At 30.7% G+C, this 22,794-nt stretch overlaps 4 protein-coding genes across 5 annotated transcripts in view; all 4 read right to left on the bottom strand.

The window, feature by feature from the left end:
• Nucleotides 1–1,884: 1,884 nt before the first annotated feature.
• LOC123298861 (titin homolog) lies at nucleotides 1,885–10,872 on the bottom strand. The gene is made up of 8 exons (XM_044880956.1): nucleotides 10,510–10,872; nucleotides 9,879–10,091; nucleotides 9,126–9,483; nucleotides 5,910–8,679; nucleotides 5,797–5,852; nucleotides 3,482–5,666; nucleotides 2,915–3,247; nucleotides 1,885–1,985 (listed from the first exon to the last, which is right to left on the bottom strand). The coding sequence occupies exons 1-8, from the start codon at nucleotides 10,857–10,859 to the stop codon at nucleotides 1,885–1,887; spliced, it is 6,366 nt and encodes a 2,121-aa protein (XP_044736891.1). The 5' UTR covers nucleotides 10,860–10,872.
• A 1,007-nt stretch (nucleotides 10,873–11,879) lies between these two features.
• On the bottom strand, nucleotides 11,880–13,381 carry LOC123298860. The gene is made up of 4 exons (XM_044880955.1): nucleotides 13,242–13,381; nucleotides 12,945–13,143; nucleotides 12,498–12,672; nucleotides 11,880–11,984 (listed from the first exon to the last, which is right to left on the bottom strand). The coding sequence occupies exons 1-4, from the start codon at nucleotides 13,270–13,272 to the stop codon at nucleotides 11,880–11,882; spliced, it is 510 nt and encodes a 169-aa protein (XP_044736890.1). The 5' UTR covers nucleotides 13,273–13,381.
• A 2,930-nt stretch (nucleotides 13,382–16,311) lies between these two features.
• Nucleotides 16,312–18,342, bottom strand: LOC123298313 (serine protease snake-like). The gene is made up of 5 exons (XM_044880282.1): nucleotides 18,245–18,342; nucleotides 17,374–17,528; nucleotides 17,063–17,178; nucleotides 16,719–16,972; nucleotides 16,312–16,654 (listed from the first exon to the last, which is right to left on the bottom strand). The coding sequence occupies exons 1-5, from the start codon at nucleotides 18,333–18,335 to the stop codon at nucleotides 16,317–16,319; spliced, it is 954 nt and encodes a 317-aa protein (XP_044736217.1). The 5' UTR covers nucleotides 18,336–18,342; the 3' UTR covers nucleotides 16,312–16,316.
• Nucleotides 18,343–20,675: 2,333 nt separating this feature from the next.
• Nucleotides 20,676–22,794, bottom strand: part of LOC123299374 (glutamate receptor ionotropic, kainate 2) — a 39,502-nt gene continuing 37,383 nt past the window's right edge. Inside the window, exon 13 of one of the 2 annotated variants that reach the window (XM_044881754.1) lies at nucleotides 20,676–21,072. In XM_044881754.1, coding sequence (XP_044737689.1) covers nucleotides 20,698–21,072 — 375 coding nt within the window. In that variant the 3' untranslated portion in view covers nucleotides 20,676–20,697. The remainder of the gene's footprint in view (nucleotides 21,073–22,794) is intronic. The other variant, XM_044881755.1, reaches the window with a different exon arrangement.

Below are 22,794 nucleotides of genomic sequence, written 5' to 3'. Positions count from 1 at the left end.
GTTTGTTTTAAGACGTTAATAATGGAAGAAGCACGCTAGTTAAGCAACCGAATTTCTATAGAAAAATTAAAATTTGCGTTATTTAATTATAAAACTATATTATATTAAAATTACAGCCACATTAAAATGGTTAATTTTTGATTCTTTTATTATTAGAATAATATCGGGGGCAATTTTTGAAAACAAATTTATTTCAAGTATTGTGGTATTTATTTCAATAACTATGGATCAAGTCGGAGTCAACAAAAATTCATTGTTATAAGTAAAAATACACGTTTTGCCCATAGTTGAAGGTTTTGCTGGATACAGTCTATTTTCTAATTCATTTATCGAACTATAAAGAGTTCTTTGAATAATGAAAATGGAATTACTTTTTTGTTGAACACACTTTAGAAAAAAGAAAAGGTTTTCACTAACTTTGGATTTTAAATAAATAATAAAAGAAGCCACAATATTACATTTCCTGTAGTTTTACTTCCAACAGAGACCATGGCTTTATCCTTTAGATAAAAAATCCATAATAAAGGGAACATTCGATGATTCCTTTTGTCTGCATTTTAGTCAAAACATAGAAATGAAGTTTTAATTATGACCGGAGTGTTTATTAATAGAAATCGTAACCGCAAATGAAATATTAAATTTTTGTTTGTTTTTTGACGATTTAATTTTGTTTGCCGTATACTAGAAGAAAGTACAACATAATTTTTAAAAATGGCAGAAGGCTTGGAACTGTCGAAACATTACAAAAAATCTTTACATTTTTTTTTAGGAATGGTATTGTCAATAACTATTTTTCCATTCATTCGACAGACATTAAAAGTTGTCGAAAAAAAAATTAAAAAAAATAATTTTTCCATGATTTTGTTACTCGTGGATCGATGAATATTTGTCAATGCTCTAAAATGTCCATAAAAAGAATCTTAAAAATTTCAAATAAATTATGACCAGCTTAACGATTTCGAAATAAAACCTTCTCTTTCTTTTTACCGAAATCATACTTTAATGAAAAAATTAAATAAATATAAATTAATTTGTAGTTATTTTTATAAAAAACTATCAAGAGAAAACTATTTTGAGATGATTTCCATGTTCAATATTTAACGAACTTCTTGTATTACACGTGTATACGTTTATATATTTAGGTAATATAAACGTATAAACATATTAATAATATATTTACCTATATATTGAGAAAATAAATGTGATTTTTATTGATTTTTTCCCTCTTTCCAATTTGAAAAAATTAAATATTAATAAATTTTGTATATAAATATGTATATTTATATTTAGAAAAAATAAAAAAAGAGTAATTATATTATAGATATAATCGGTGTATTTTTTAACAAGTTTTTGTGAATTTTCCTGGATGAAAATAAATCCCTAACACGAAAAAACGATCGGGACCATGATCTGGACGTCACTTGATTTTAATCGTTTGGAGAAATTCTAATAATTGATGTGAGAGGCCTCTAGATCAGAGTTCCGACTATAAACGAGAGGTGATATTCCAGAGCAATTTAGAGAAATAAACCAAAATAAAGGGCATTAAAAGGCCCCGGCTACTAATATTTTTCAAAGGGAAAAAGTTGAGAACAAGCTTCTGACAAATTTGTTTCCTTTTTAAAATTAAGTTGCCAATATATACTTTGACCCTAGACCACTATTCGTCAGCCGTAGACAAAATTGCTGTGAATTAAGGATTTTATAATACTTAGAATGAGTATTACTCAGTGAATAATTTATGAAGTAAAAATCAAACTGACAATTTATTTTAAGGTTTAGAAAAACATTCATTTATTGACACATTTTGACAGTAAGGATATTACACAATTCACAAAAACTAATTAACAGTAATTGTACTGTATATACAAAACATTTTTTTTTCTATTCTCGCAAACTCCGTATTGAATATATGGAACATTGTGCGAATCTGTCATTACATTTGCAAATACATTTTGGACGATATGCGGCATATTTACATGAAACTAAAAAAAAATTCAATTAATTTTTGAACAGTTTCTTTTAAGATTTTCAATATTCCAAAGAAATTTTTTTCGGGAATTTGTACTGTATACAATGCTTTACCAGATGCCAGCCCCTGAACGCAACAAATGTCTTGCTTTAGTAAGTTAAACTCTAATTGAATCAAGGTTGCGTTGCAAACAAAATAATATATGTCTTATTATGAACTGATCTCTCGAAGCATAAGAGACACTTTTCTAAGTTTTAAGTGAATTTTGGTTGAAGTTTGCCAGTGGAAGAAAGGTCTCAGTATACATTCCTCCAGCTTAGGGAAAAATAGGCGAAGAAAAACTTATGCTGTAGATAGGAACTTCAATGGAAGAAAAAAGAAACGTGATAGAAATAAGGAATTTAAGTAAATAAGCACAACATTATTTTTTATAAGCCCAAAAATTAATCGAATGCTAATTAACCGATTCTATTCAATTTCATTCAATCGGGTGAGCTTTGACGAGTGGTTCCCAAACATATTTGCCTCGAAGACAGTTTTTCATTATTCAGATAGACTCCCTTCCACGTGATGCCGGATTAATATTCGTGAATATACCCTTCATCCTTTTCCGGTTTAAGGGCCGTCCTTTCCAAATTTATCCATACCCCCTTCCCTTTGTTTTAGGCAACAATTACATTGCTATTTTTATACCTTCGTTTATTAACCACCTGGCCCTTTTGTCGACACTCTTGCAAAATTTTCTTTACTTGATTTATTATCATAGATCCCTTATGTAGTTTTTCGATACCGTATATTCTTTTTTATTCTCATGGACCCTCTAATTTAATTTTTCAAGGCCCCTTTCACCTTCGAATCGTCCCCAAGCGGTCGATACAGACCACTTTGGGAATGATTGGTTTAGATTATCGACATACTAAGAATTTTGTAATCCTTACCTACCTAATATATTATACACACCTTCAATTAAATCAAACAACGATTGTGATTCTAAGACCATTGAATGTAACCATGTACGCCAATATTTTGTTGTTTTCAATGCGACAGCTAATTGTTTATAAAGATGATCAGCATTTTTACTTGAACTTTGTAAATTCTCTCGTTGACATAAATTACAATATTGTGTAACACGAGCACAATTACAATAATTTAAAATTTGTTTTGTATTCTTTTCGACATGTTTATTATAATGATGCCATATACATATATCACTGTCAAAGCGTTGTGCAAAGTTACGCCAATCTTCACACGTTATTACCCTTTCACTCTTTTCACCTAAAAAGTAAAAAATAAATAAAGCAAGTGTGTACCGGTTGTAATAGAATAAATGATAAATAATCAAGTTGTTGGAAAATTATTTTGCCATGCGACGACAAAACTGCTTATGACTGCCATAATTAGTGATAATTAGTGAGTTTTGCTTATGATTACCATAATTAATGTATCGGGAATTAATATTCCCGATAGCTAACTATTTATGACTTAAAATCATTCTATTTATAAACATACCTCGCATCAATGCAGTAATCGTTTGCATATCACAAATAACTGTATTAATCCAATGACACCAAACTTTAGCAGATTCAGCAACATCTTTTATCCATAATGCCCATGCTTTAAGTGAAGCACAACAAATTCTCTCTGTTCCATGTGGCATTATATTCACATGCGGTATTATACATTTTGTAAGACTAGAAATATGTTTTTGTTTATCGTGACTTGAGCCATAGTCCACATATGGCGACTTCTGTGTTATTCTACCATAAAAAGGACATTTAATTCGTTTATCTTTATCAAGTCGAATATCTGAAGCTGGATAAGTTGCTTGTTTCACTTTTGGAAAAATAAAAAGCTTCCTGTGGCCACTACTCATAATATCACTTTCAATACTATCAGATTCTTTGACATTTAAAACTACGACATCATCCATAAAGTCCGATCTCAATTTTCCATCGATTTTATTATCACTTTTGGATGGTTGATCGTATCTGTGGCCACCTATTACAGAACTTGATCTTCCACCCTTTTCAAGTGCTTTTATAATATCTTGACCTTGAAGATAATCATCATTTATACTTTGTTTTTCCTCGTGTTTTGTCACTTGGTCATTTACATATTCTTCTTCAACATATGGTTTGTCCTTTATTTTGCTTGGTTTGTATCTAGGCAATTCTTTGTCTTCACCATGAATGTAATCTGGTAAGGATACCCTCGGTAAATCTTTCTTACGTTTATCACTTTCTTCAGTTTCCGAATCAATTTCAGAGGTTGTTTCACTTTCTTCAGAACGATCTTTTTTATCATATTTTTTCTCGTCTAAGAAACCAACCAAATCTTTTTCCCTATCAGTTTTAATGTCTTTAACTGGCATTTTGGATGTTTTTGATTTCTTTTCCTCGTCATCCATAATGTGTTTTAAGTCATCTTCAATTTGTTTTCTTTTATCTGCATCGATTATTTTATCGTCTTCAACAAGCTTCTTCTTGCCTTCTGATTTGACTTGATCTTCGTCTTGAAAATCTTTACCCACATCTCTTTTTTGCGTTTTTGAAATATCATCTACGATTTTATCAGATTTCAAATCATTTTCGTCTTGATCTTTAATACGTGATTCAAACGGTTTTTTTTCCTGAGGCAATTTATCTGTAATCCTTTTTTCTGGTGTCATACCATCAAATTCTGAGGATCCCTTACTCTCACGACCACTTTCATCTTTTGTCTTAAGTTCATTGCCTTTCTTCTCTTTTCTTTCGTCTTCTGTCTCTGATAATGATACCCCACTTTCAAGATCAGTATCGGGTTTTTTCTTGTCTTTTCTTCTTTTATCTTCTAATAATTCACTTTCAGAATAGTCCATTTTCTTGCCTTCTTTGTCTGTAAAACCTTTTTCCATTTTGTGTGGTACTTCAAGTTCTGACAACGCCTCGCTTTCAGTTTCATCCCTATCTTTTGTCTTATCTCTCTTGTCTATATCTTTTTTTGTTTTTTGTGTATCCATCACTGATGAAGTTCCAGTTTCTGATTCATCGGAACTTTTGTCTTTTTCACTCTTTTGTCGATCTTTTTCTTTTCGCATTTTCTCTTCTTGATCTAACATACCACTAAGTTTAATACCAGCTTCTCTATCTTTTATTATATCCTCCTCTTTTCTAGATTTGATTTCTTTAAGAGTTGATTTACTATCACTTGCAATCGTCTTTTTTAATTCAGGTGACTTTAAATCCTTATCACCTCCTGTGTCCTTTTTACCATTTTTCAGCTTTTCACCGCTAATGTGTTTTTGACTACCGCCACTATCACTTGATAATTCTGCTTCGTCTTTTATACCTTCCTTCTTGGGTTTAACGGCTCGTTTTTTACCTTTTTCTACATCATCATCACTTTTTTCATCAATACTAAGATCATCAGACATGTCTCTGCTAGTTTTTCCTTTCACAGATTTGTCTATGTAACCTGATTTAGTTTTCTCAATTTTATCCTTCGATTTTCGATCAGATATTTTTGAGTCTTTTATAGGTCGCCCTTGTTCATCCCTAATTACATCTTTTTCACTTTCAGTGGTCTTTTTCGATCTGAAATAGTTTTTATCCCTTGTTGGGCTTTTGCTTAATTCTTTTTCTAGAGCGTCGAGCATTGATTCTGATTTAAGAGACGATTTTCCAGAAAGAGATCCTCTAGAAGTTCGCTTTTTATCCTTAAATAAATTATAAATAAATAAAAATAATGTTACGCTGTCCACAGAAAATGTTGCTTTTGCCAACATTTTCATTTAGACTGCTCGTCATATATCTCACATTTAAAGGTTAATAAATAAATACACTTACCGGATGTTTCCTTCTTTTGCCATATGGACTTTCTGGAGACTCTTTACCATGTGCATCTGTTCAAAATAATTAAATGTGTAATAGATAAAGGCTATAATTACCGAAAATAATACCTGGACTTTCTCGTAATGGGCTACTCGATAAATGAGATCTAGGTGATGATGAAGTGTACCGCCTGGGACTTCTAGGTCCAGATTTACGTTTACTTAGATCTTCACTGTCATCAGAATCTGAAGAACCATCCTTCGTAGATTTTTGTTTTTGATCTCTTCGGGATTCATATTTCGTTAGTTCATTTTTATGTTTAGCAGCTAAATCTCCATCAGAAAGATCTGAAGAAGACCTACGATCTTTCAGGTCTTTATGCTTTCTACTCTTCGGCAATGTCTGCCTGTTATCTTCTGGGGAACTGTCTTTTGTTTTATGCCAACCACGGTGTGCCGATTTTTTCTCTTTTGAATATGCATCTCCAGGTAGACTTTTTAATTTTTTACTTTTATGGTCATCATCAGAAAAATCTGAAGAACTACGGTCATTATCATTTTTCTTTCTTGGTTCATGCCAACCGCGGTGAGCGTCATAGCGCTTTTTAGATTTTCCACCTAAGTCCTCACCGGAAGAATCTATAGTGTCCTTTGGTGATTTTTTTCGACTTTCTATATACCCTTCTTTATAAGAAAAATGCTTACGTCGGTCTTCTGATTTATGTTTATCATGCAAATCTTTATCAGAAGAATCTACAGGTTCTCGATCTTTACGATCTTTTTGTGAAGCACCTTTCGATGATGGTTGCTTTCGATTTCTTTTAGTTTCCTTAGACTTCTGATCATTATCAGAAGTATCTGAAGAGTCACGATCTCTACGATCTTCTTGTTTTTTAGCCTTTGGTGATGTTTGTTTGAAACCCTTAAGAAAATCGTCTTTTGAAGAACCAAATCTATATTTATCTGCTGATTTATGTTTTTCATCTTGATCGTAGTCAGCAGAATCTCTACCTTCTCGACGTTTTCGTAAAGTATCTTTTGGGGATGTTTGTTTTTTATCAGTTGGAGATTTCTTTGAGGAACCGTGATCAAGTCGTTCGCTTGATTTATGTCTACGCCCTTTTTGTAAATCTCTTTCTGAAGTAGTATCCGAAGAGTCACGACCTCTATGATCTTGCTTTTTATCTATTGGTGATGTTTGTTTTGGACCTTTAGGGGAATCCTCTTTTGAGGAACCATGCCTACGTTTATCGGCTGATTTATATTTTCCATCTTGTTCGTAGTCAGGAGAATCTTTATCTCCACGACGTTTTTTTGAAGTATCTTCCGAGGATCTTTGTTTTCCATCATTTGGTGATCTCTTTGAGGAACCATGATCAGGTCGGATGTCTGATTTATGTTTACGCCTTTTTTGAAAATCAGTATCTGAAGAAGTATCCGAAAAGTCACGATCTCTTCGATCTTTTTGTTTTTTATCCTTTGGTGATGTTTGTTTGGAACCATTAAGAAAATCGTCTTTTGAGGAACTATGCCTATGTTTATCTGCTGATTTTTGTATTCTATCTTTATTGTCGTCAAAAAAATCTCTATCTCCACGATATTTTTGTAAAGTATCTTTGGATGATGTTTGTTTTCCATCTGTAGGAGATCTCTTTGAAAAACCATTATCAGATCGATCGTGTGATTTATGCTTACGCCTTTTTTGCAAATCACTATCTGAAGAAGAATACAAAGAGTCACGATCTGTACGATCTTTTTGTTTTTGATCCTTTGGTGATGTTTGTTTGGGGCCTTTAAGAAATTCCTCTTTTGAGGAAACATGCCTATATTTATCTGCTGATTTATGTTTTCCATCTTGATCATCGTCAGCAGAATCTATATCTGCCCGACGTTTTCGTGAAATATCTTTCGGGGATGTTTGTTTTCCATCAGTTGGAGATATCTTTGAGGAACCAAGATCAGGCCGGTCGTCTGATTTATGCCTACGCCCTTTTTGTAAATCTCTATCTGGAGAAGTATCCGAGGAGTCACGATCTCTACGGTCTTTTTGTTTTTTATCCTTTGGTGATGTTTGTTTGGGACTTTCAGGAGAAGTCAGTTTTGAAGAACTATGCCTGTGTTTCTCTGCTGATTTATATTTTCCATCCTGATCGTCATCAGAAGAATCTTTATCTCCAAGGTGTTTTTGTTTTATATCTTTAAGGCTTTTGGGAGATTCTTGTTTGGGGGTATGATAGCCATGATGGTCCCGTGGATCTGTTTTATATCTAAAACCTTTGTCGTCATCTTCAGAAAAATCTGTGGTACTACCTTCTTGTTTCACAGGCTTATCTTTGGGAGATCTCAGGTTAGGAATGTCGGACACACCAATAGCGGATCTTGGTCTTCTAACAGAAAAGGAAGTTTTTTGTGTTTTGATATCAACTTTTTTAGAAAATTGTGGTTTGCCAGGTGCGACTTGCTCCAAAATTTTTAGTTTCTCCAATTTGGATGTTTTAAGTGCTTTGGGAGTATCCGATTTTTGAGAAAGTTGTTGTTTTCCGAGAAGAGTTCGATCTTGTTCCAGACGTTCTAATTTCAAGACAGTAGCTCGGCCAGTTTTATCATCACCAGTGTTAATTTCTAAATAATGTCTAGAATTTTGTTTTAGAGAAAGATCTCTTTGTTGATATAATTGTTTTCGAGTTGGAGTTCTATCTCGTTCTAAACGACTTAATTGTGAAAATGCAGCTTGTCCGGTATTCTTATTATATTTATCATCAGCTATTTCTATATAATGGTCAGGGTGCCGTCCCTGTTGAGCTTCAGTTGAATAAAAAGGAGATATTTTTGTTTTGGAAATTTCAAGATGAGCTGTACCATAAGCGCTACCATCATCGCTTTGAGAAGATTCTTCACTCTAGGGTTAGAGAAATTATTAAGACTATTATTAAGGACCGCGCTTTTTAAATTTGTTGTCAAATATTAATTTTTTTAAGAAATTTAGGAATTTTTTTATAAAATCAGAGTTATTCAGAGTTCCTAAGACTTTCCCAAGATTTCCTAAAACTTTTCAGAGTTTTTAAGACTCATTAAGACTTATTCTTTCCCCTAATATTTTTTTCACCAGGGGAAAATCCGATTAAAGTTGAAATCAGCATTTTTGGACAAAAATTAATTGAAATATATATCCATCAATTATTTGAAAAATTTCTGAATTTTCCCCGTGAAATACAACAGCCCAATTTAAGAATTAAAGTTAAATTACAGTATTACTTATCGCATAAATCTCGAGAAAACAAATAAATTATGTGAAGACTTCAATTGGTCATATAAAGGACTTATATATAAAAACAATTTTCTTACAGAAAAGCTGTCAGATTTATCTTCAGTATCTCTTTTTCTTGACTTGTCAGATCCTGCCGGAGGTCGTTTTTTTATAGTTTCATATTTACAATAAACAACATCTAAAATGCATGCAAGAAAATGTGCTGATGCGCATAAATATTCCCACATATCTTCACTAATTGTACAAATATTAGCATGACAAGATTTACCATCCGCCGATCTCAGCAACAAAAATATTAATTCTGCTATAGTTTCGATTGTACGAATATTTCGGCTTCTATTGCATTGCAATGTTAAGAATGCCGTTAATTTAATGGCAAATTTGGTTGCAAGGCATTCAATAGCATACAATTCACAGCATTTCTTTTTCGATTTTCTTTTCGAATGTTTTCGTTTAATTTTTTTAGGTTTTTCTTTTTTCTGAAATATTACAAACAATATTACAAAATTATTGTATCACTAGGGCAATAGAATGTTATCTTGTTGGGTGAATATCTAGTTGTAGTGTGGAAAAGAGAATAGGATAGTAAGAATAGAAAAAACGCAAGTTTTCTTCGCCGTGAATATCGTATACCGTAATCTCCCCAAAAAACAACATAAATTGAAAAAACAAATTTTTCGGTACACGACTAAAACATTCAGTTTAATCCGTGGTTTCAGTTAATTCGAAAGTATGGCTTGACAGCGATCAGCTTAAGTTTCGTGTAAGTATATCAATTAATAATATAGACAATAAAAATATAACTCACATCAAAGCGTTTGTTGAATAACTTATTATCGTCATCATTTCCTCGTTGTAATTGTGAAAATAAACTTTCTAGTTTGGAAGCTGGTAAAACATCATGATATTTTTGAAAAGTTACAAGTAGTTTTGCTCGTGTCGGTCTTGATAATCGAGTAATTTCTGCATTTGGTATTTGATAAAAAGCAGATTTTCGTTGTTTTTTTATTGGCTTGCCACATATATTTGGTGCATAATAATTTCTGAAAATTAAAACGTTCCACATGAATACGTGGGAATCGATTATTGTTTGAAATGCTAATGGTTCATGACTGGAATTCGTTTCTGGATCTAATATTCAACTATTGGGGGTTCAGTGATCTAACCAAATAAACTATCTCTGATCTTTTTCAGTGCATACAAACCTTGTTGCCTACTCTGATTTATTGTGTCATATTTATTTAATTTGAACCAGCCAAGTGAAAAAGAGTTCAACGTCCCTTTTTTAAGGAAGTTAAGAGCTGTATATTAACAAAACTTAATAATTATTGCAGCCCTTATTTTCAATAATATGAAGCCCTTTTTACCCAATTTATTTTTTAGTTCAATTTCAAACGAAATTTCATTGAGGAGAGCAAATAAAAGTCGATAGGTATTCGTTTTTATGGATATGATACTCACGGCTTGGGCTTTGATAACATTCGTATGTATTGACTTTTCGTTAGTAATAATCGATTGGTGATTTTAGAAGGTATATTTGCTTTTCTTAATTTGTTTGCATGTGGGATCCGTTTTCTGTGCGGTGAACAGCAACATATTAACATATTCGCCTTATTACATCGTTTTTGTGATTTTTTAATTTCCGTAGAACGTTTCTTCTTTTTTATGTTTCGTAACTTTTTAGACTTTCGTACAGTTATCGATTCTACAATATCTAAACATTTGGCACTTTTAGTTTCACGTAACTTTTGTCCAGCCAATACTTCATTTAAAACAGAAGGAGCTTCCGCTATACTGTCCTCATCTACCATCTTTATGTTTTACAAATGCAATTATTCTTTCATACTTATTTAATAAGAGGTTAATTAATTAATTTTAATACTAAAAATTTTAATTTCGAATGAATTGGCATATGATGGTATTAATTAATTTTTTGTGGATAATGTCATATTGAATCCCAATTTGTATAAATAGGAATCTTTGAAAATTTGCTAGGCATTGGCGATTAAATTGTTTATATTTATTATTTTTTTGTTTTTACTAAGTGACACTTGCGGGGTGTAAACAATTTTAAAATTAAACAGAAAATTGTTATTCGCTGTGTGCAAAATAGATGGAAGGTACAATAGAATCGATGGCAGCGCTGCTCTAATATGAAAAGTCAAAGATTTTAATATCAGATACGCTGGAATGATGCCTATTCGAGAATAATTGTTTTGTTTAGAGTGGCGAGCAGTAACTTTGTAACAGCATGACTTCAGCAGGAAATTCAATATCAAACGAAATGTGAGTCATGTTCTTGACCTTGACGCAATCTTACAATGGAACTGGACGTAATCTTTGGCTCAATAAGATTCTGTCTCGGGTGGAAACTAAGCCATTTTTATTGATCTTTGAGGTGTCAGGGTGACAAAGTTTTGAAGTTGAAAGTATAAAAATATAAAGTATTTTAAAAGTCTAAAGTTTTCTCATGAGTCCTGGTAGTAGCTAAAGGGTAAAGATGGATTCTATTTAAGTATAGTAGGTACCTGTCACAAGAAATGAAGAGTTTTAATAAATATCACATTTTTTAATTTATTGACAGTTTATTTTAAAGCCATAATCAGTTCAAAATATATTATTTCATCGTAGTCATTCCTTTTTTCTTAATTCAATACAACAATTTTGAAAGTTTATCAAACTTCCATTTCTGTGCATTATTGTATTAGATTAATACTGAAGAAATGAATAAATGCCTAACCATGGCCAAAATGTCATAGTCAAATTAATGACAAATTTTTAAGTTTTTATTATTGTAATACATTTACATTATTTTTATTACATAATTTTTATTATTTTGTGGATGAGGATTTTTGCGAATTCAATGGTGTATCCTTATTTTGATTCTTATTTATTACTTTTCTTTTAATTTTTATATCTTCCGAATCACGTAAAGTCTAGAAAAACAGAAATGAAAATGTGAATGTGCCTAGGCTTAAATGAAAATTGGAAATGTTTCGAATAGCAAAGGCGAAATAGGTCTTGATAACGTTATTCAATTTGTATTAGTCCTTCGTCCAGATTTTTATGACCATTTTCAATCTTAGGTTTTATTTCAAAGTCGATTTTAACCTTGCTTGAGAGTCTAGAAATTTTTCAAAATTTTTGATTGACTTCTACTACGATTTGTGTAAAAATTTATAGTTATGAAGAAATCAATCAAACAATTTTTCGACCTCTCTGAAGCAGCTCATGGAAATCCAAGGATATGTGCTCTAAAAATTGTTAAATCTTATATATATAGCAGCGCGAAGCCTTTAGATAAAAAGCAGCTTGCTATCGAAGGATTGATATGCAATGTGTCTCTTTTGCTCATTTGGTGAAGAAATCTTCGATCATTTGGAATATAATTAAACATTTTTGGATGTTTAAAAGGGCCTATATTTGAGAGGAAAAGTTTTTATCATTACCTTAAAGAAATGTTTGATTTCTTCATTCGTAAACATAGAAATATCTTTTAACAAGAAATATAATTTTGATATCGGTATTGTTATCGTATAATCATTCCAATTATAGTTTACTATTTTCCTTTTTTTTGTGGGTACTTGCTTTAAATTATTGTTAGTCATGACTGGTTCCACGACCCTAGGTTAAAAAATAATTAAGTAAGACATTAATAACACTCTCTCCAAGTTTCGATTTCTCCTTTGAAGTTAACAAATATGATTATTATATGGTTCTAAAACTTGGGGCATCGATTCGGAAATACTGACGTGTCATATCTAAAAAGTATTTTTTTTTAAAATTCCCGAAAAATATCTCTTTTTATAGGGAAGGAAAAGGTGGTTTGAAACAAAAATTAAGAATGAATGCTTAAAGATATTGCAAATTAAGTAAAATAAATTATGGTTTCTTACTGCTTTGGTTTTGCTAATAAACTAAGGTATTCGCTCGTCGTTAATGCATTACGATTTATGGTTTTAGCAAATAGTGGTGATGCGTATGTATTCGATGATACCGAAAATGATACAGAATTAGTTTTTGTTTGTGGCGTTTGTATTGGTTTCTCCTTTCGTTTATGTATCTTACTACCTATTAGTTTATTGACGATTTTTTCTAGAAATAAGGAAAATGTATTGTTTTTAATTAATAATAACCCAGTGCTTTTACTAGGATTGGATAATAAATTTAATAAAAAAAATGATTTCATGTACCTTCGGATGATTGCTTATTAACGTAACTCATTTTATGAATTATATGTGAGACATACTAAAAATTTATTACAGGCCAAAAAGATTTTGCATGTTTTTCGATGTGACACTATTGATTCTATTGTTTTTCTACAAAAATTTGATGGTAATTTTCAAATATCATGGCTACCTTTGCCGAACATAAATACAGAGATGTATTGAATTATTCGGATCCCATCATACTGCGATCTGGAAAGATTTATTGAATGGCCCAGTTCATTTATTGTAGGTCAAAGAGATTCTCAACCAGAGCACTTTATCTCAAAACATTGGCCTGTTGGATTCGAGGTTTTCCCAAACATTTTATTCAAATTGCCGTGGACTTTCAAGGTGAAGCAAGACTGTGGTAAAATGTCTTCAAAACGACAAGTCTAAGATTTGAGCCTTGATCAAATCGTTCATGTTTAATTGTTCAAATAGAGCAACTTACCATGGCTATTTCACCGTACTTCGGATTCTAATCTAATATAAGTATAGTCATGAATAAAATATACTTTAAATTTTAATTTTTCTAAAAATGGTTATGGGAAATATATGAGACTCATTTTCTTAAAATACCCGTAAAAAACAAAAATAACTACAACGTGAATTTTTATTTGCATCAGAAATATATGAAGAAAAATATATTAACGTTTGAATGAATTTTTTACTTAAAGTCATTACAGGGTGTTTAAGGAATTGATAGTTTATTAAAACATGTAGTAATATCGTCATAAAAAGGATCTAAATTTGCGTTAAATCGCAGCGGAATGAGGAAATTTTATTAACAGATAGCCAACTAGGAAAAATTCACGCCAGTTTTCTCCCTTGAATTCCAAAAAGCAGTCACCATCTTGAATTTTTATAAAAATTGTTTAAATGAATACTTCTTGAAAATTTTGTTTAAAACTTTTTTCCACCATTACTAATGAAAAACTAAATAAATACTAGAATATGACCAGTGTTTATCTTCTTTGACCAGTAATCAGTTAGATTAACATTTTTAACATTCATGACATCAACTCTTCTTGTCTTTGGAACTTATCTCGCCAATTCATCATAGTAAAAATAATTCATCCCTGTTTAAAAACTTAAATTTAGAAGCAAATTAAATCCCAAATGCATTGCATTGTCAGGTATTGAGTAAACGCTTACCTGAAGTATCCTGTAAATGCATATATTAATATAACCTTTTCCTTTAAGATATTTGATTGAAATTATTTCCACTGAATAATTTTTTATATCTTATAAATGCCACATATTTTTTTCCATACATATATAAAAGCAACATTTTTGTAAATATATGCACAATCATTTATTCAACTCATCCTAGTTCACAACAATTCACATTAAAAATGTTTTCCACAAAGTAAGGACCATTGTTATCTATATAAAAACAACAATAACTCTTATCATAATATAATATTCATTTGGATTTTTCTGTTTTTGTAGAATTATATTAAGTATAATTACATTAAGTATACTTTTATTACAACATTGTTCATATGGACAAGTAACATTCACACGTGATTGGTCTGGGAAACGGTCAAATATTCATGATAATCCAATTATCGAAAAAGGACTACAAAAGCCTGCGACAACAATGGATTTTTGTACAAACTTTACGGTAAATAATTTTATATAGATATATTATTTTAAATATATACAGCAGGGTTCAAGTATGGTAGCATGACTTCATCAAAGAACGTTGAAAAAATGACAATTTCCCAATACACTAGTATCTAGGAAAGCGTCTTTTTCTGAACAGAAGGTATTAGTAATTTGAAAGAAAAATAATATTTTTGTGATAATTACTAAAACACCATTATTTACCAAACACACTAGATTAGAAAAATTGTAAACTAAATAAATTACAAAAACCGGCGATAGAGATATGCATGTGCCATAATCACGTTTCGAAAAAAAACATTTTTTTGGCGTCCTTGACCTTACTGCAAACACAATAATTCGTTATGCAGTACACCATGCTAATATAATATAAATTTTGTATTTCGTTTTTCTTTTCCAGAAATTTATGTTCAATATTATGTTAATGGAATGTAAGAAATTAAATTTTTTGGATAATCAATATGAGTATAGCTAAATATTTTATAGTTTATAAAAAAAATTTATGTAAAATAGGACACAAAAATTTTACAAAAGTCATTTCAAAATACACAAAAATGTAATAACTGTTTTGCCAGAAACTTTTTGGTCTTCTGTTTTTGAATCGAAAACCAAAGTTATTTTTATCTGATATATTAATGACAAAATAACGGATGGGTTACATTTTTATTTAAATCATTTTGAATGGATATATTCTTTATAAATTTTGAAAAAATATGGTAGTGTACCAATTTAAAATCTACAGAGGCAAACAGTAAATCAATTATTATATTTTAAAATTATCCAATAACTTTTGGAAAATTCTATTCAATAAAACATATTTGAAAACATATTTGTAATTTTTACATTCACTTAATCCTTTAATTCCTTTTCTGTGAAGTCGATGCGATCTGTACTACCACCAAAAGTTGATAAGAAATACCTATTGTATTTCCATCATAAAAAACGATTTCTTGTCGCAGACCTGAACTTAAATAAATATTAAATTTAAACAAGTGGGATTGAAATTAAAGAAATAAAGGATTTGTTTCATCAGGAAAGATTCGATAAAGTTAAAACAAATTTTCTAAATGTGCAGAAAATTTCAATCTTTTTGAAACTTAATAAATAAATTAACGACTACAAAAAAGTTTTAATAAATACATTTATTTTAAAAATATAAAGCTTTAAATATCAGGTAAACACAGCCATTGACTTAAAAGGCTTGGTAAGCCTTATTTTTCTAATCATAAAAAAAATAAAGCTAAGTAAGTTTCTATGTTTGCTTACAATGAGTAGATTAATAAACTTAACTAAATAAGATAATAACTTATATTTTATTCAAGCTGAGACCAACACGATTTACCATCTATAGACTGATGTCAAATAAATCATTTTCTTCCGAAAATCTTCCCACCAATTAAAACAAATTCAAAAACTTATTGTGTGCTCAATTTAACCCCAAACATTACTAACAATCCACGGAATGAAATGTGAAACACGTGTATAAATAGCTGGAGAATTTTTAAATCCACAAAATTTTCCAAACGATGTTACACCGATAATACTGTACATACATTCGGGTGAGTGTAAAACATTTTGTATTGGTCCACCAGAATCTCCTTGGCATGTATCTTTACCACCATTCATTTCACCAGCACATACGATCGAATCGACTATACCGTCGGGTAATTGGCCACGTGATATTTCTGATTTATATGCTGGTGTACAAGTGTTGCTATCGAAAAATGTAACTGTTACTTTCATTAATTGGCTACTGCTCGAAGAATCATCTACGATTTAAATTTTTTCCAGTTATATAATGAGAAGTTTTTGGTACCAAAATATTATATTTACCGTAGGATGTTCGGCCAAATCCACTTGCTATACCCCGTTGTGGAACATTGCCATCAACATTCAAGCAAGCTGGTCTCACGTATCCATCAAAGTTTACGGGCGAATCAAGCATTATCAATGCAATATCGTTGTATTTTGATGGTGGACGATAATCTGGATGTTTAATTATTTGTGAAATTCCACGTTCTTGGACATCAGTTTCACCATCATTTTGAAAATTAACTTCGCCAAGTCGTACCATTTGAGCTGGACCTCTGTTAAACATATACGGAAATATTTATAAAATAGGTTGACACAAAATAGTATTTCGAGATTTCCGAGAAAATCTATGCTAAATAACTCACTCTGAATCCGAATTTTCACAATGAGCTGCAGTTAGAACAAACTGTTCACTTATTAAAGAACCGCCACAATGCCAGGCTAGATTTCCACGAGGTGACGGACCATATCCAATAACAGCCTAGATAAAAAATTGTAATAATACTGTTGTATGCCTTATTTTGTACCGGGTGTTTTTTTTAAAGGTTCACAACTTTAAATCAAACTCAACACAAAGCAACTGTATGTTGTTCAGTTATCAAGCAACAGACTGTTGTCAACTCATAGATGTGAACCTCTAATAAAAGCACCTATTACAAGGATAATTTTTACAAACCATGTGTGGAAATTCTCTGGGTTTCGCTTTTTTGCCACCAATAATCAATGGTACTTCCAATATACCACACTGTGATACTGAATTTGAGCCTGACCTCCTTGATAAAACTGGACTTGCTTCATTGGCATAGACAGCTTTAGCATATTCTTGACATTCTAATTTATTTATTTTAATTATTAAACGTCCCATAAACAATCAAACTGTTTGCGTAATATCCTTGTTTGATGCAAAAATTTTTATGATGTATAGCAAGAAAGAAATTATCAATTTAAAAAAAATTCCGATTTTATAAATTTGTAATTTAAAAAAATACCTTTTGTCTCCTCTGAATTTTATTTATAAAAAAAGTTTGAAAACATGGTCTTGGCAAGCGGTACCAGCACATAAATAATTACACATTTCTTGTATGTCGCAAAATACAAATAGTATAAACGTGATGAAGTCAATCACGTATGTTATGTATTTGGGTGATTAACTATTAAAATAAAATTACCCTGTGACCTATTTGTAAATATGGGTTAAAGGTGCGGTTAAAAACATTAAGGCAGTATTCTGGTCTAGAAACTTGAAGAAACCGAAGTTTTGTGAGCATATTTTTAAAGGTTAGACTCTTAAGAATATGTACTTAAACAGACATTTAAAAAGTCGAATTATTTTCGGAGATATAGCGGATTTTTTGGTAATGAAGTTCCAATTGCTCGCTTTATACGGAGAGCTTCTGCTGCTTTAAAAGAAGACAAAACAGCTCGGTTAACGCAATATAACTTTGCAAGACATTGTATATTAAGTAGAAGAAGACCCAATGTATGGATCTTTGATTTCAAGTCAAAATATTTATTGCAAGAAAAACTTACTTAGCTAAAATACTTACTAGCTCTAGCAGTTTCGTATGGTCCACCCAAAATTGGCTGTAAAGATGAAATTGTAATACTAACTAAAACTACCAAACTTTTGGAAAACATTCTTACTTGTGTTACTAAAATTTATTGTATTATCAAGCGACTTTTAACTTATATACGGATTTCTTTCCAAAAAAAAAATTCATGGCCAAACTTGCAATAATAAAAATAATTAATTTGTATAATTTGTAACAAAATTATACCCGACGAAAAAGGAGGATGGTTCTCAATTCAACTTGTATTTTTTATTTTTAAATGCATGATCACGCATTACTATTAACAGAGTAGTCCGATTTCGATTTTAGTGTTATTGGTTTCGCATCTAGGGGTAGAAAATAGTGCCATTTTTTTTAATAAATGGACGGACAAAAAGTGCACAAAAAAGAAAAAATAATTTTACCAACTCCAAGCAACAATTTTCTGGTTTGCAATTACGCTTTGAAGTTGACGATAACCATATCCTAAGCTAAAGCGTTATTGCTCACAATTATTCATTGGAGTCGAAATTTCATAAAAAATAATTTTTTTGTACATTTTTAGTCGATTCTATTTTTTGCCAAAAAAATGTTTATATTGCTTTTAAGTTTAATGATATTATAAAAATTGACGATCTTTTCCGAAGTACCAAAACTAATCTTTATCAAAAATTTACATAGAGTGCATAATTAATCTTTATAATGGTTAATTAATGTTTTGAGTTACTTATTAATTCTTATGATTTTTTTGACCTTCAAAAATTACTCTAAAATTTATTATTTTGAATTATTTTTATATATTTTGTAACTAAATGCACTAACATAATTCTTATCAGTTTTATTAAACTTAATTAAAATTTTTTTCTGATTATATAATCGAGTATAAGGGAGTTAGTGTAGTAAACAAGAGCTTAAGAATTTGACATCATTTTTTTTTTCCAGGTAGACAGATCGAGAGCGGTTTTTTTAATTCGGTTCAGAAAGTCAATTAGAAACTACACGTTGATTTTTCCTACCCACAGGGTCATACTTTGTCTGTGGGCATCCAGGCTTCGTAGAAAATATCTTGGAAAAAATAAAACACAATGATTTTTAGAAAAACATTTTTGGTTCTTTATTAAAACAACTCAAAGGTACATATTTATTGTAAATAATTAAGTTTTTTGTCAGTAATATCTTAAGAACTAATTTCTTATATTTTAGTAACTATTTACAGTTTCCCTATTTTAAATACAGCTATTCTACTCCAAGCATTCCCACCGGAATAACATTATATCAATTACATTGAATGTTCCTATCTGTTTCCGGTATCGTGATTTATTTCATCGTAATGAAAATATTATTACATTTTCGCTATTTTACATCGGGATTTAGTTTATTTTTTTAAAGTTTCTTACATTTCTATTACGAATAAATTAGTTACCAATTCCTTGACTGCTTGCTGACTGCTTGACGTCATCGGTAATTTTCCCAAGAGTTTATGGATAAGATGGAATAAACTTACCCTAATATTATATTTTTTCAGCTAAATGTTTAACTTTCACATCAATTCCACTATTTTGTGTAAACATAAATAAAGCTATTACGTCTAAGTACTCATTCGAAGAGCGAACAATTTATTTCTGTTAAATAACGGCCAAGCACGAAGGCGAACACCAAACAGGAAATAAAACGAAATTAGGCTTTTATTAAATAGTACATTGATGATGTGAGAAAGTACATATACATTAAGCAAGCAATGTGTATAAGAAAGATACCATTATATGTTTGTTTTGGTGCTATTGTACCGCTACTGTTGTTAAGCAAATAGTTGATACTGTTACTGTTGATAAATAAATTAGGAGATACTTAATTGTATCTTTCTTATACACATTGCTTAATGTATTTGTACTCTCTCACACTCATTGATGTACTAATTCGATACTTTCAATACCCAGTTTTCGTTGTTGTTTGGTGTTCGCTGTCGAGAATCGAAGGTCGTCATATTTTTTAATTAGTCATGGCATCTAAGATTATCTAATACATGGAGTGAATCATAAGAATAAGATAATTGCGGCCTAATATAAAAATATATAGTACGAGAACTGATCATAGCAAACCTCTGGTGACAACAGGTAAACTTTAACTTTTCATTAGTTTTTTCACTACTTAAAGTTGATCAGGCAGTACAATGGAATTTTACAGGGAATATAAATTTTAATCAACAATGATATTTTGATTTTCTCTAGAAATAGATCCGATTTGTCGAAAAATGAAAATACTGTCTTCTCCAAAAAAAATTTCGTATGATTAAATCTGTTTTATCAGTAAGGGGCTTTCTACGATCAGCTCTTAAACCAATAAGTTCGATATACAAAATCCATCTAGTTTTTCCCTAAAAAATTATATTCATCTAATTGACATTTTCCATTTTCCACTATACAAACAGTTGAAGGTAAAACACAGTACTTTTAATAGTTCAAAGATTTTTTCATAGATGTCACTGTTTGCCTCAAAACCAATTGTTTTTCTTCATTGTGAATATTTTCGGTGGTGGTTTGTGATTGTGGTGGTGATGTTGTTATTGTTATTGTTTTCGGTGGTGGTGGTGCACATGTTTGTGGTGCAGGTGGTGCTGGTGGTATCATTGTTGTTGGTGGTGATGATATTGTTGTCGTTGGTGGTATCTCTAGATATGATGGTACATAGGATGTACCATGCATACATTTTGAACATTGTCGTTTTAATGCTTGTTTTTGTTGAGATCCTTGGCATCGTAATGCAAAACATAATTCTCCAACCATTTCCTCGCACATAGATTGATGACGTATTGTATCACAGCTTGCCTTTAATATAAAATAGAAAATGATATTATATATATTATATATGTATATATACTTTTTAACAATAATGAAAAACTGAGTCTAAACTCACGGGCAGTATTTCACATATAATGGCGACTTTAACAACATCGAGACCCATTATTAATAGGAAGATTTAAAGTCGCTATGTAAATTACTGTACTTGTTTTTTTATTTTCAATGATACTCCACCTAACATAGTATTCAATGATACCCTTCTTTCTGGCGCAGTCGAGTAATTTTATTAAATCAAATATCGGTCTCAGCGATCAATTGTCATTGGATTTAGCAGGCAATAACGATTAATATGCGTTTATATACTCATTCTTTCACTTCAGTATACAAATTTACATATATATTTTTACCCGACTGCCAAGGCGGGATTTCGCACGTATCATGTATGTATGTATAAATATTTGTTTGTAAATTTCTTTATTACCTCGAATCTTCCCAAAAGCTGGATAGATTTCGATAGTTAAGGAGTCGACTTTGGCGCGAAATGGATTACAAAAATAAATGCATTGACTTTATAGTATACATAGACGCATCGCCTATCTTTCCTTACAGTGAGAAGCGCGTCAAAATCAAAAATTTATCAAAAAAACATACAATGAATGTCAAATTTTCATATCACAAAATGTTTTACATAAAGCATCGAGATTTCTCCGAACTTTTTCGATTTTTGACGAAAGAACTTGGGTCTCCGAAGTTTGAGAAGTAAGAGAATAATTTGAATTGCAACAATTATGTCTCAGTATCTCTGAAACCATTCATAAGATCAATTTAAAATTTGTGGTGAATGTTTATATGATCAGCACTTTAGCAGTGCTGGTGCTTTTATGGATCAGATAAAGCATAAAGAAAAAGCAGAGCAAGGGGATGGCGACAAGATGGTTATAAAAAGAAGAAGCCACAAAAACAGCCACAGGAAAACGCTGCGGGTAATTCTAGATACATTTGATTTTTTTTCTATTGCAGGACGTTTAAGATTTTAAGACAAGTTTTTTTTAAGTGGTCTGGAAGAGATATCGAAAATCGAAACATCATCGAAATAATGAGTTTTCTGAGTCATTCAACCTAGCCCTCTTAAGCTTAATTACAACGTATTATTTGAATTATCAATCTATTTGCATCCGTATTTTTGAAGTCGGTAAATAGATATTACAACACAATAATATTCATTTGTTTGTCGTCTATTGTAAATTGTAACTTGTAACTTGTACATATCTAGATATAAATAAAACATAAATGTTATATGTATGTATATCTACAAATAAATTGTACTAAGTTTAATGAATTTAAATCTTTGAATAATTAATTTTAAAGGTAGGTATTTGTAATATACAACAACACAACTTACAACTTATAAGTCTTACATTATTATTATTATTATAATGTTCTTCGAAGCTAATTTATTTTAATTTATATGTAATATATAATAAATACAAATCGAATAACAATTGTTCCAATGTTATTATTGTTTGTATACAGGTTGTTTTCACAAGTTCTAATTTAACTTGCAATGTTTGTAACTATTCGTATACTCTGTGTCACAAAATACTATTGACTTTATAGTTTTATATAAACTCAGCATCGCCTATCCTTCCGTACAGTGAGAAACGTGCCAACATCTGAGGTAATTGCTTAGGTCAGCTAGGGATATTTATAAAAAAAAAAATTGGAAAACGGTTGACCCTGCAGGTCATC

This window comes from Chrysoperla carnea, chromosome 4 (genome assembly GCF_905475395.1).
Source record: "Chrysoperla carnea chromosome 4, inChrCarn1.1, whole genome shotgun sequence".
Taxonomy (NCBI): domain Eukaryota; kingdom Metazoa; phylum Arthropoda; class Insecta; order Neuroptera; family Chrysopidae; genus Chrysoperla; species Chrysoperla carnea.
Note: the sequence above shows the minus strand (reverse complement) of the source record. Positions and strands in the feature narration are given on the sequence as shown.

Excerpts from the sequence above, each read along its gene's own strand:
- LOC123298861 (XM_044880956.1), bottom strand. The coding sequence starts at position 10,859 with ATGGTAGATGAGGACAGTATAGCGGAAGCTCCTTCTGTTTTAAATGAA. Across the intron at positions 9,484-9,878 it reads GGAAATGATGACGATAATAA|AAAATCGAAAAAGAAATGCT; the intron begins GTTATTCAACAA and ends ACATTCGAAAAG. Across the intron at positions 5,667-5,796 it reads GCAAAAGAAGGAAACATCCG|GATAAAAAGCGAACTTCTAG; the intron begins GTAAGTGTATTT and ends AATTTATTTAAG.
- LOC123298860 (XM_044880955.1), bottom strand. The coding sequence starts at position 13,272 with ATGAGTTACGTTAATAAGCAATCATCCGAAG. Across the intron at positions 13,144-13,241 it reads TAATAAGCAATCATCCGAAG|AAAAAATCGTCAATAAACTA; the intron begins GTACATGAAATC and ends CCTTATTTCTAG. Across the intron at positions 11,985-12,497 it reads AAATCAAACATTTCTTTAAG|ACTTTACGTGATTCGGAAGA; the intron begins GTAATGATAAAA and ends CTGTTTTTCTAG.
- LOC123298313 (XM_044880282.1), bottom strand. The coding sequence starts at position 18,335 with ATGTTTTCCAAAAGTTTGGTAGTTTTAGTTAGTATTACAATTTCATCT. Across the intron at positions 17,529-18,244 it reads ATACGAAACTGCTAGAGCTA|AATGTCAAGAATATGCTAAA; the intron begins GTAAGTATTTTA and ends TAAATAAATTAG. Across the intron at positions 16,655-16,718 it reads ATTTGGCCGAACATCCTACG|ATGATTCTTCGAGCAGTAGC; the intron begins GTAAATATAATA and ends TTTAAATCGTAG.